The sequence below is a fragment of the Macaca thibetana genome, chromosome 5 (genome assembly GCF_024542745.1).
Source record: "Macaca thibetana thibetana isolate TM-01 chromosome 5, ASM2454274v1, whole genome shotgun sequence".
Taxonomy (NCBI): domain Eukaryota; kingdom Metazoa; phylum Chordata; class Mammalia; order Primates; family Cercopithecidae; genus Macaca; species Macaca thibetana.
This window is the reverse complement of record NC_065582.1, coordinates 50,471,374-50,484,851: the sequence shown is the minus strand read 5'-3', so window position 1 is coordinate 50,484,851 and position 13,478 is coordinate 50,471,374. Positions and strand designations below refer to the sequence as shown.

The 13,478-nt window shown below is 35.4% G+C and overlaps 1 protein-coding gene across 15 annotated transcripts in view; it reads right to left on the bottom strand.

Annotated features, from left to right (window-relative positions):
• The window catches only part of ELF2 (E74 like ETS transcription factor 2), a 134,356-nt gene that overhangs the window by 20,650 nt on the left and 100,228 nt on the right, over window positions 1–13,478 (bottom strand). For 9 of the 15 annotated variants that reach the window (XR_007725659.1, XM_050790221.1, XM_050790223.1 and 6 more), the window contains 3 exons: window positions 5,829–5,942; window positions 4,272–4,445; window positions 44–130 (listed from right to left, as the gene is read on the bottom strand). Coding sequence is in view for 14 of the 15 variants with exons in the window: in XM_050790221.1 (XP_050646178.1) it covers window positions 44–130; window positions 4,272–4,445; window positions 5,829–5,942 (375 nt within the window). In the remaining variant the exon portion in view is untranslated. The remainder of the gene's footprint in view (window positions 1–43; window positions 131–4,271; window positions 4,446–5,828; window positions 5,943–13,478) is intronic. The other 6 variants (XM_050790227.1, XM_050790232.1, XM_050790228.1 and 3 more) reach the window with 3 other exon arrangements.

Below are 13,478 nucleotides of genomic sequence, written 5' to 3'. Positions count from 1 at the left end.
AAAAAAAATCATCTCACTTCCAAAGCAACCCTCCCCACATTACCTTTTCCTTCTCTCGGTTTCTTCTTTATACCTAACTCAGGAGACCCATTGGAAATTGGTGATTGCTGGGTCTTTGGTTTACGGCCAACTGAAAAAATAAGATATTGAAACCATACATTGAAAACAAGAAAAATATGAGAGGCATGATTAGCAGACTTTCTGATTACACATTATTCATTTAAATGGACACTAACTTGTAGATAAATATACTCTGTATGAAAAGCTGCTTCTAAAAGGAGTACTAAAAACACTTCTGTATTTTAGATTATAGCAGTAAGTAGTAATCTCTGTCATACACATTGGCAGAGCCTCGATTGCCATATACATTGGTCAGAGCCTTGATTTGCCAATCTTTTTTTTTTTTTTTCTTTTTTTTTTGAGATGGAGTCTTGCTCTGTCGCCCAGGCTGGAATGCAGTGGCACGATCTCGGCTCACTGCAACCTCTGCCTCCCAGGTTCAAGCAATTCTCCTGCCTCAGTCTCCCAAGTAGCTGGCGCCTGCTACCACACCCAGCCAATTTTTTGTATTTTTAGTAGAGACAGGGTTTCACCATATTAGCCAGATGGTCTCGATCTCCTGACGTCGTGATCCGTCCGCCCTGGCCTCCCAAAGTGCTAGGATTACAGGCATGAGCCACCGTACATGGCCTTGCCAACCTTTTATATTAGTGTAGCAATAGAAACAAATCCTAGTAAAAACTTAATTTGTTTTCTGTTCTATAGGATTGGGGGAAACAGCTTTAGCAACTTATTGCAGAAGATCTGATAATTTGCAAAGCTCTTTGAACTCAAATGAGGAAAAGTAAAAAACAACAAACACTCTCTACTGCTCTGGATCAGTTAATTCACCAGAATGTAAGCATAAGTGTTTCAATTTCCCCACTTCCACATGCAGATACATTACAAGGGTAAAAAAACTTCCAAGTGCTTTTTATGTCTAATAAAGGTTTGTGTCCTTCCCTTTTGTTCCTCCTCATTTTTGCCATAAGGCTCTCTCAGATAGACTAGCATCCACAATGAATAGAAAAAATAAGGGCTATATACTTTTCTACACAAAAGAGGATTAAGCCTGAATGAGCTACATTCAATCCTGAGCACAGATGGATGAACACTGGCAGGTGAGAGGCAGACTCAAGAAATAAACTGGAAACACGTAAGTATGCTGTATTTTAAAATCAAATATATATATATACACACACACACACTTTTTTTTTTTAAGAGATGGAGTCTCACTCTGTCACCCAGACTGGAGAACAGTGGTGCGAGCATGGCTCACTACAGCCTGGGTTCAAGCAATCCTCCCGCCTCAGCCCCCTAAGTAGCTGGGACTAAGGCATGCACCACCACGCCCGGCTAATTTTTATATTTTTTGTAGAGACGGGTTTTACCATGTTGCCCAGGCTGATCTTGAACTCCTGAGCTCAGGCAATCTGCCCGCCTCAGCCTCCCAAAGTGCTGGATTACAGACACGATCAAATATATTATTACTGATTTGGTGATTGTTCTACATCTGAGATTTCTGATGTCACTCTATTCTTCAATAGGAAACATTAAATTAATTATATTAATCTATATAATTAATTATATAAAGAACTAATTAAAGCATCTGAACATCTGTATTTCAAAATGCACAGATATAGTTTAGAATTCTGGTAATTCTAATCAAGAAGTCTGTTTGTAACAAAAAATAAAACAGAAAGTTCACTGGTCTCTGTTAGAATACAGCTTAATTACTCAATTTAAATAATATTTATACATATGAATCAGACAGTAATAAAACTAACATCTTCAGCATCTCCTAAATTCTAGCACAAAAGCCCAATTTAGTAAAGTTAGTGCAAAAAGGTTTAATTTATTTTCTCATAAAGCTGCACATCCAAAGTCATGTTCCTTAATAAATTTCCTCCATAGGAAAATGGGTTCTATATTCATATTAACTTTTAGAACACCATACGCTATCTTCTCTTGGAAGATAGCAAGATCCACAATGTACATTAGTATATTAAAGGATCTCAAAATAAAAAGAGGGACTGCTATTAAAAAATAACCTAAGTTTGCATATCCCAAATGTACTTAACCACAAAAATGTAAATAATGATGCTCTTACTCTTCATTGTCTCCCTTACGGTAATAAGTACAGACAGAATGGTTACATGTATTTTTTTTTTTTCTTTGAGACAGGGTCTCTCTCTGTCACCCAGGCTGGAATGCAGTGGCACGATTATGGCTCACTGTAGCCTCCCAGGCTTAAGCGATCCTCCTGCCTCAGCCTCCCGAGTAGCTAGGACTACAAGCATGTGCCACCATACCTGGCTAATTTTTTTTAATTCCTCGAGATGAAGTCTCACTATGTTGCTCAGGCTGGTCTTAAACTCCTGAGCTCAAACAATCCTCCTGCCTCAGCCTCCCAAAGTGCTGGAATTATAGGCGTGAGCCACCACACCCAGGCTTGTAATTTTTAAATGGTCATTAAGAGCTTTCACAGAAATAAATAAAATTGTTATTAAATTGGCAAAGTATTTCCTGGTTTATAGAATATCACATATCCTGGCTCCCAACATGGCCCCTGTTTTTCATGGTCTTTTCCATCTTCCTTTAAATGTGTGTGGTTTTTGTTTTTTTTTTGAAACAGAGTCTTACTCTGTCACCCAGGCTGCAGTGCACTGGTGCAATCTCAGCTCACTACAACCTCCACCTCTCGGGTTCAAGGGATTCTTCTGCCTCAGCCTCCCGAATAGCTAGGACTATAGGCATGTAACACCACAGCCGGCTAATTTTTGCATTTTTAGTAGAGACAGGGTTTCATCATGTTGACCAGGCTGGTCATGAACTCCTGACCTCAAGTGATCTGCCCACCTGAGACCCCCAAAGTGCTGGGATTACAGGCATGAGCCATCGTGCCCAGCATTAAATCTAAACAAACATTTCTTAAGTATTTTGTGACAGCTCTCATTGGATGCAACCAGCCAAGTGCTATAGCAGGCAGTGGGTAAATAAGGCTATTTATATGTATGCCTTTTGTTTTTAAATGATTACATCAGGAAGTAATTCTTCCTCCTAAATTCTCTCATGTATACCTCTCTCGAGATGCATATAATCTATAGGTATTGCAAGTGGGAAGACACTGTCTTATTCTCATCTCCCTTACAACAATGACCACAGAATGGTACACACTGTGGCCATCTGAAACACTATATTTAATGAATAAAAGGAAATACCATTATTTCAAATGCACCTTTATTTTTACCTTTATTTTACTCTAAAATGTGAAGAGTTAGAGAAGAAAGGAGAATTAGGTGAGTACTCAATTACTTAGAATGTCATTTCTTTCCAATTTTACCCTTGATTTCAACAGAAAAAGACTCACTGCCCATGTCCTCATGATGTTGAAAATGTGCTATTGGGATGAGGGGAGCAGAAATTTCAGCAGGAGTCAAATAGTAAGTGGAAATGCTCTTTACCCACTGGTGAGTTTATGCTAATCAGAAGTCTCTATCAGCATTCTTAGTGCTTCAAAGCAGAAGGCATAAGGTAAAAACAGCATGATATATAATAAATGATATATAATATATAGTATATATATCACACTATGTATCATATATTGTATCTAGCATATAAGTGATATATAATATATACAGTATGACATACATATATATATCTCTCTGTTTATTTAGGTTTTTTGAGATAGGGTCTTGCTATGTTGCCCAGGTTAGCCTCAAACTCCTGGGCTCACGCAATCCTCTCACCTCCTGAGCAGCTGGTACTAAAGGTGTGCCTGGCTTTTTAAAAAATATCCATGAAAGCAAGAGAAGACAAGACTTTGTAAAATAAAGAATAAAATGGTGTGTGTGTGTGTGTGTGTGTGTGTGTGTGTGTGTGTGTGTGTGTTTTTTTTTTAAGTAACCAAGTACCCATAAAAGGATCAACAAGGAGAAGATGGAGTAAGACAAGGTGCAGGGAATCTCTGATCTGTCTTCTGTGTGTCGAACACCTGTTAGATATCATTGTCACACAATTATCCTCAAGCCTTACATACTATCTCCTTTAAACAGTATGAGTATGTTAAAACACTAAATTAAAATCTCAATGTTGATTATTTGAGAATATCTAGTTAAGATAACATCAATCTTAAATCTACAGCATATACTATTTTCTATGTCCCTTGATGAGGAAAAAGGTAAGAAAAAAATTTTCACCTGCCTTCTCAGAAATGTATAAATATACTCTACCTTTTTTCTTTTTCATTGGTTCATGGCTATCTGGTGATGTTGGAATAGGAGAGGTATCCATTGGTTCAGACTCTTCAGTTGACACCTCCACTACAGTTTCTGTAATGACATCTGGCCTCATAGCAGCATGGATAAATTCTGGAGTTGATACACAAGGAGGAACAAACACTTCCACTATAAAAAAAAGTTGAAAAATTAAAATTTCCCACCCCCATCAATGTTTCTTATGTGGATAGTTCAATATTTAGAAGAGGTGAGATTTATTAAGAATTAATCAAAGCAGGATAAGAGCTAATTTGCTGAATATTCAATATGATTTAAACTATACAAGGAAAATAAATGCAAGGAAAATCAACTTAAAGGAAAAATGTTAATTCTCTGGGTAAAGCAAGGACCATGAGTAGTCACCCCACTCTTTCACACTTATACTTTCAAACTCAATGTAGAAAAATTCTAAATTATTCTAATAGTTGTGAAAGCATTTGAAAATAATAGTATAATAGTGAGTTAGTTAATAATTACTTTCTATCCACTTAGCCATCATTATTTTTTAACAGGTAATATGTGGCTCAAAATTTCAAAGATTTGTAAATATGTACTCAGTAAAACACAAGCACCTATAGTTCATTTTAGAATATGAAAAGGAAAACTTGCTCATTACAGACAAGAAATATTACCTTTCAGTATTTAAAGTTTTATTTAATGTAAGAGTCCTGATGTTTTAGTCACCAAAACAGTAGATACAGATTGTTATCTGGTATTCTAGCACATACAATAATGTTGCCCTGGCTTCCTTCGAATATGCACAAATAACCAAGATAAGACATTTCTATTTCAATTAAGATATACACTTAATACATACTATCTTAGATTAATAGATTGACCAAAAATGCTGCAAATTTATTCTCGTATCTCTGAGTAATACACAGGATTCTATTCAAATTAAGAAGTATGGTTGCTCTTATTGTAAATCCCAACGAGAAGGTGAGCTAGTCTTTTTGTATCAAGTCAAATTAACATTTGGGCATTAAATTTAGGACAAATCAGAATTGTACAAAATGACTATCAAGGTTGTTCTTAAAGACTAAGAGGGACCACAAAAAAATAAAAACTCACAATCTGAAAGATGTGTGAAAAATATGGCGAAAGTTCCCTTCTCTCTCTACCATATGTGGTTCTCTGGAGTTACTGCCTGTTTATCATTGAATAAAGGATTGAAAGTGGTCCTAACAGGCAACTGCTCCCATCTATCATACTCTGAAGGACTATGAAGGCTTATAACTTGTCCAGAGTTAAGGAAATAGACATTACAGTATAAATAGCTATTTAATAAATATCTGTCTACCTATAGTGGGTATTTTCTGTATCATTTGTTAGGAAAATTAAGTATTTAAGACTTGGAGGCCTTGACAAAGTTCAATTACTGCTGTCATATATTCATGTATAATGTATCTTTGAGAATTCCCAACAATCCCCTTGGATTAAAAAAACAAAACTTTATTTTAGACATATGAAGTAGTATGACACATTTAACATAAGAATGAACAGTTTACATACCAGGACTTCTTGAATCCCTCAAGCAGGTAGGAGATTCCATATGAAGCAGGGCTTCAGCAGCTTCAATTGTCTTATCTGTACAGTGTGCATTACTGCTATGAACTGATGCTTCCACTGGAGGAAAAATAAGTTCTACTCAATTAAAAATACACTAAACATATGACTAAAACATATTACTAAGAAATAAACATATTCACTCCTGAAAGAGAAATGAAAACTAAATAAATATAAATAACACGAGTAACTCTAAGCCATTGATATCTATTTGTCTATATAAATTACAGAGATAATTTTTAAAAAGCTAGTATCTACATTTTATAAAATGAATACTGATATAAAATGAATGTTGATTATAAAGTTACCAATGACATTGATTAGAAATTACTGAGAAGTTGGCCAGGTATGGTGGCTCACGCCTGTAATCCCAGCACTCTGGGATGCCAAGGAGGGTAGATCACCTGAGGTCAGGAGTTGAAGACCAGCCTGACCGACATGGTGAAACCCCATCTCTACCAAAAAATACAAAAATTAGCTGAGCATGGTGGCACACACCTGTTAATTCCCAGCTACTCAAGAGGCTGAGGCTGGAGAATTGCTTGAACCCAGGAGGTAGAGGTTGCAGTGAGTCAAGATCGCACCACTGCACTCCAGCCTGGGCAACAGAGTGAGACTGTCTCAAAACAGTAACAAAAGAAATTACTGAGAAGTTTCTGAATCTTACTCAAAGGAAAACAAAGAAAGATCCTTGAAATTTGAACCCTGCATCAATTTTAGGCCAATACTAACTTGTAGGAAGGGAGGAAGGGGCAGGGAGAGGCTGGTTGTAGATTAACAACCCTGTGAGGGCAATTACATATTTTGATGTATCATGCCAAGTTAATTTAATTTAATCAATAAATTAATTTAATCAATTAATTCAATTCTTACAGACTCTCTTGAATGACTGAGTAAGCCCTCCATATCCAAGGGTTCCACATCAGCAGATTCAACCAACCTCAGATTGAAAATATTGCAGGGGAGGGAGAGGCAATAAAAAAAATTCAACAATTAAAAATACAATGTAAATACTACAGCATTTTGTATAAGGGACTTGATTGAGCATTCTAGGATTTCAGTATCTGCCAGGTGGAGGAGGCATCCTGGAACCAATACCCCAGGTATACTGAGGGACGACTGTACTCTCCAGGCACGGCTGCCTAAAGATGGATAACAACATGCATTAGATTTACTGCCAGAGTACTTGGGAACTTTCTTTAAAATTAACCTTGCTCTCTTCAGAGCCTCAGTGGGTTTTAACCTAAGACTTTTTTCTTAGAGTTTATTCTTCCCACGAAGCCTTCAAATTCTAACACCCTTTGTATTTCTCTTCTTCTAGCACTTCCTTTATGCTTTGCTGATTATGTTACTTGTAAACAATGTGTACAGCAGTGGTTTGAGCTTTCAGGTCCAACAGCTTGGGTTCCAGTTTCTGCCACTTATTTCTATTACCTGAGGTAAGCAACTTAATCTCTATCAAACTTCAATTTCCTGTTTCATAGGGCAAGAATATGATAATTTCTTATCATTCCTGTAAGACTGCAAACTTCTTGAGGTCTGGGGGGCTAGCTTAACCAATCTTTACATATGCCATGGTTCCCAACATAGACTTTTCATGGAGCAGACATGCAGATTTTTTTTTTAAGACGGAGCCTCGCTCTGTTGCCTAGGCTGGAGTGCAGTGGCATGATCTCGGCTCACTGCAACCTCCACCTCTCAGGTTCAAGAGATTCTCCTGCCTCAGCCTCCTGAGTAGCTGGGATTACAGGCATGTGCCACCACGCCCGGCTAATTTTTGTATTTTTAGTAGAGACGGGGCTTCACCATGTTGGCCAGGCTGGTTTCAAACTACTAGCCTCAGGTGATACAACCGCCTCGGCCTCTCAAAGTGCTGGGATTACAGGCATGAGCCATCACGCCAGGCAGATATTTCTTTTAGGTACTGAATTAAGGACAACCCACTGACCTTACAGGAAAATCAGCAATTCAAGAACAAATGTTATTATCTTTATAATATATTAATTTCACACCCTGACTTAAAATATTGAATAATTATCTTGGTAAGAGGTTCTGAAACATGAATATTTAAGAGTCTCTAACTTGACAGATTTTTCTAAGATATCCCCTAAAGGAACTAAAAGTAAATGTTTATACAAATTTCATAAAGTCATATTACAAATTCATAAGCACTACACGCTAACGATATGAATCTTTTAAAACTGTTTCCAGGAAACTTTTAATTGGGGGGAAAAAATCCAGTTAGTCTCAAAGTTCCCTAAATGCTAAAGCCTCAGTCTTAAACAACAGTCATTTGGAAAGCATTTATTTCAAAAACCCAATGACTGTTTTACCACCTGTTGCACATCATCCACAAGGTACTGGGTCTCTCCAGTTGCTCTTTCCATTTATGGAAATCTGTTCAAAGCTAAATGGTTCCAGAGAGGCAGCCAAACCTCTAAGTAAATCTATCTTTAGGTGACCCTGCTTACTCTTATCTGCAGCTTCACTGAAGCAAAGGATTCAATCAGCCTGTGTAGTTCAACTTTAAGAAAACTTAGCATTATTAAGTATAAGATACATTATTATTCTCAATTATTTTTTTCAAAATGCCTCCCTACAATACTCACATACACTAAGAAAAAAAACCTTGAAAAGCAAATTCTCCGGTTTTTAAAATTTATTCTAGCAAGCATTCTCTTTAAAGTCTGCTTGTGTTGCAATTTAGCTCGTCTTAGGTGCTATTAATAAACTATCCTGGGTAAACTAATTCCTTATGTAATTATATTAAGACACACCCTAAAACTTTACCATATTAAAATCAGAGCTTCAAGTATTCAATAATAATACAGCAAGAGAATTTTACCAGATTGTTTAATGTTTCAGCTTATAAACAAAATGAAATTTGCCTAACAGTTACTTACATATTACGTGCCCTGAATTCTTAGGTAGTTTGAGGCACATTTTCAAAACCATGATTTTGTGTTATTAAAATTGTTAGGTCAATGGAAGTTTCTTCTTCAAGGGGTAATTTTTGCACATATTTCTGACCTCGATTTCCCCTTCCCCCCTAAAATTCAACATAATATATCTCAGAAATATTTTAGAGTAAAATACATACACTTACTTAGAAAATTTACTCATTCATACTTTAAATTTAGGATGAGAACATAAAATAAGCATAAATTACCTATGAAGTTATCAGCCAGAAGATCTAATACTCTATGTACAACTGACAAATGGTTGCTGACATTTACCATGTGCCCAGACCCTGTGCTATAAACCTGACACAAGTGTGAACAGATCTCCGGCCTCATGAAGCTTATACTACTATAGGTTGGGCATGCCTTATCCAAAATGCTTAGGACCAGAAGTGTTTCAGATTTCGAATTTAAAAACAATGTATCTGCACTATATATTTCCAGCTGAATATCCCAAATCTAAAAATCCAAAATGCTTTAATGAGCATTTCCTTTGAGTGTCACATCAGTGCTCAAAGTTTTGGATTTTAGAACGCTCCATCTATAGTTCAGAGAGCATCAAAAACATAAATGGAAGGTATTTCAAAACTAAATAAAAATGTCAAATAAACTTACTTTGTAAGTTAAAAGCATGTTAAGAGGAACACTGATTACTTTTTTGCTGCTTACTAATTTTATATCGTCATTTTTATTTACTAACTAAAATAATGCAAAACACAAAAATCTAAGAGCCTATTCTCAGATCAATTTACAATAATGTACTAATGCCAGTTTCCAAAACTTAACACATTTTGTAAAAGTGAGCACTATCTTTTTATTTTTGTTTACGTAAGTAACTTTTTACAACAGAAATTTAAGAAATATTTCTCCTACTTGTTTCTGTAATTCAAAAAAATGCTCTTTTGTTCAGATCAATAATTCAAATAAAATTTCAGCTATAATTTTGCACATTTCTTAAGAATAAGCATGAATTTAACAGTGTTGTGCAATCAAAGTAAGAAAGCTACAAACAAGAGCTGAAAAGCAGAATTCCTTATCTTACTTAAAACTTGACTTACTGGTATCTTTATCTACGAAATTTATGGAAGGAAAAAATAAATAACGCATTTTAAAAATAGAAACAATGGAGCTAAAAGTAGTCTGACAGGTATCATTTTCTAGTTACCACTGGTAGTGGGTATTGTTGGTCAATTCCCCTTGAAATAAATTTCAAGAACTGTTTTACTTTTTATTACAGTACCAAAAATAACATTTGCTCATACCTTCAATTTAATATTGGTAAATATCTTCTTGTTCCATTTCTATCTTTCTAATCAACTGGTGTTTGTATGGTACTGCAGACTATTCCAGACTCACTCAACAGCTGTTACAAAATACCAAACTTGGTAATTAAGTCTGACAAGAGGCATACCTCTCAGCTTTGCATAAGAGAATGCTGGCAATGGATCTAGTTCATAAAAATGTTCTCAAGTCAAAAATAAAATTTAGTAGCAATTTAGTTTGAGAGCAGTGAAAAAAAATTAGAAAGCAGTTCATTAGGTGATAGTGGTATTCCCCTATAAGCAACACTATAAACTAATAGTACAAAGTCTTCACTCAACTACAGTACTGATTTACCACTACTTATCCTCTAATACCCCAAAGCAATACCAGTAATAGGTAAATGAAGAATACAAATAAATGCAATGAAAAGGGGGAAAAGGTAATTAAAGGTCTGGAACACTCCATCTTTACCTTTTCCCCCTTGACCTTTTAATCAATATACTTGCATTATAAAGTACAAAAAGAAAAAAAGAATGGCTTTTCTTTTTTTCAGTACTCTCGGAGGGGGAGAGCAAACTGCCCTCTGCAAGATGAAATCAGCCAGAAATTATTTTCTAAACCAGAGTTGTCTGATAAAAATAAAAGCCACATATAATTTTAAATTTTCCAGTAGCTACATTTGTAAAAGCAAAGGAGAAATTAATACCTTCATTTAACCCAGGACATTGAAAATATTTTTATTTCAATGTGTAATCAATATAAGGAAGTTTCCCACTGCTTGTTTTTGAGTTTAAATTAATTAAAATTTAAAACTGAGTTTCTTAGCTATATTTTAAGTACTCAGATACATGTGGCTAGTGGCTACCATATAGTACAGACCTAAAGAACACGGTAATTCAGCTATCCTCCAACTTTTTTTTATCAGAGGACACTTTTACACTCAAAATACTGAAGACCTCAAAGAGATTTTATCTGTATTTATCATATTTGAAATTACAAAGAAAATTTCAAAATTATTAATTCATTTAAAATAATACACCCATTATTGCAAACACAAGTAATATTTTTTATGAAAAATAACTGTTTTTTGAGACAAGGTCTCGCTCTGTTGCTTAGACTGGAATGCAGTGGCATGATCATGGTTCACTGTAGGTTAGACTTCCTGGGTGTGATCCTCCCACCTGAGCCTCTCAGGTAGCTGGGACCACAGGCATGCACCAGCACAACCAGCTATTTTTATTTTTCTTAAGTGACAGAGGTCTCAGTATGTCGTCCAGGCTGGTCTCAAACTCCTAGGCTCAAGAGATCCTCTTGCCTTGGCTTCTCAAAGTGCTGGGATTACAGGCATGAATCACCATGCCTGGCCAAAAATAACTTTAAAAAAACAAAAAGTGAGTAGCTTTGTTTTATATATTTTTGCAAATCTTACTATACTTGATTTAATAGAAGGCAGGTGGATTCTCCTTCCTCTTTCAATCTATTAGAATAACTCATCTATACATAGCTCCTAACTCCTCTGTACACTTTTGAAAGTGAAAAGGCAAATAATGTCTTAGTATTATTTTCAAAACAGTTTTGTCTTTACAGATCCTGTGAAAGGCTCTTGGGACTCCCAGAATCCAGGTCAGAGCATTTGGTTTTTGAGAAGTGCAGCTGTAATTCATCATCAACTGTAATTAATAACAACCAAATTCTATCCCCAAGCTTATATAAGTTTTAGCTTCTAAACATAAACATCAGTGTGTAGATGACAAATTATGATTCAAGGCTGGGAGCTGTGGCTCACGCCTGTAATCTCAGCACTTTGGGAGGCCAAGGTGGGTGGATCACCTGAGGTCAGGATTTCAAGACCAGCGTGGCCAACACGGTAAAACCCTGTTTCTACTAAAAATACAAAAATTAGCCGGGCATAGTGGCTCACGCCCTTAATCCCAGCTACTTGGGAGGCTGAAGTGGGAGAATCACTTGAACCTGGAAGGCAGAGGTGAGCCAAGATTGTGCCACTGCACTCCAGGCTGGGCGACAGAGCAAGGTTCCATCTCGAAAAATAAAATAAGTAATAATAAGAAAGAAAAATTACGATTCTATAAGTTAAACAGTATTTGTCTACTCACAGATAGAGTTTTAAAAAAGCTTTTCTTAAGCATTTCTTTGCATCCTTTTGAACATTTTGCTATAGATGTCACAAGGAATCAATCATTTTATACAATTATCAAACACAAGGAATCATTTTAAATAGTTACCAAAAACATTCTGCTGCCTGCCCTTCTCCACCAACCAAATTTGTTTCTAAAGTAGTTTTATGTTGAATGATTCTGATTGGCTATTTACACACGGACTGATGTGACCATGTAACTCAGTTTTTACATGAATTTTAGTACCAATGCTGCAATGATTTGTGAAGGGTAATTTCTAAAATTCCTTTTCAAATGAGCTTTTTAAAAAGAAAACCAGTGTCATTCCTTGAGTTTCATTTTAATGCATCTATTCACATACTGCTTTTAACTTTTTTTATACTGCTAAATTTTTTTCAATTTGATCTTTTCAAGATTGAGACTACATATTCCAATTTACAGTAAATCAGAAATAATTCCAATTTCATAATCAACTTTAATAATAGGTTTTGTCAGTGAAAATATTTAGGCTAACTTTCCAGAAAAATTTCACCTTCATTTAATAACTGCATTGTTCACCAAAACTTCTAGTTACCTTATTTCGCAAATGTGAAAAAAAAAAATAAAATAAGAAAAGACAAATAAAGAAAAAAGTCAAGGAAGGTATACTAGAGAATAAGGCAGAAATCTTCCAGAAAATCCAGACTGTACATATACAATACTTTCACATAAATATTAGGAAAGTAACAATGCTAGACATTTGTTTTTTCCTAAATTAAGCTATATACACTAGAAATAAGCCTAAATTATTAAATAAACTATATTACAGACTTAAACATATGAAGAGCCTCAAGTTACAATTTGGCACACATTTTTATTTTCAAAGACTGGATAAAAAAAGTTAACCTCCCAATTACATAACGAACGTATAGACATATTCACTCACATGGTGTAATATTAAAAAAAAAAAAAAAAAAAAACCCAGGAGAAGCCTTACCTTTCCATTAAGTATTTCCAAGCCACTTATTTTAGAGCTTTAAAAGTCATTAGGAATCATCTAGTCAACCCTGTCCTCTAAGAGAAAATGAAGCCCTAAAGAGGTTAAGTCACTAGCTAGTTTAGTGACAGCTAGATATAGATCCTCAACTCTTCAGGTCAAGGCTCATTCTCATACATCATATTGTCCATGAAAATTTTCTAAAGTATTTCGAGACTTTACTACAAACATACTTTGTAAAATGACAGTGAGTTTTAATAAA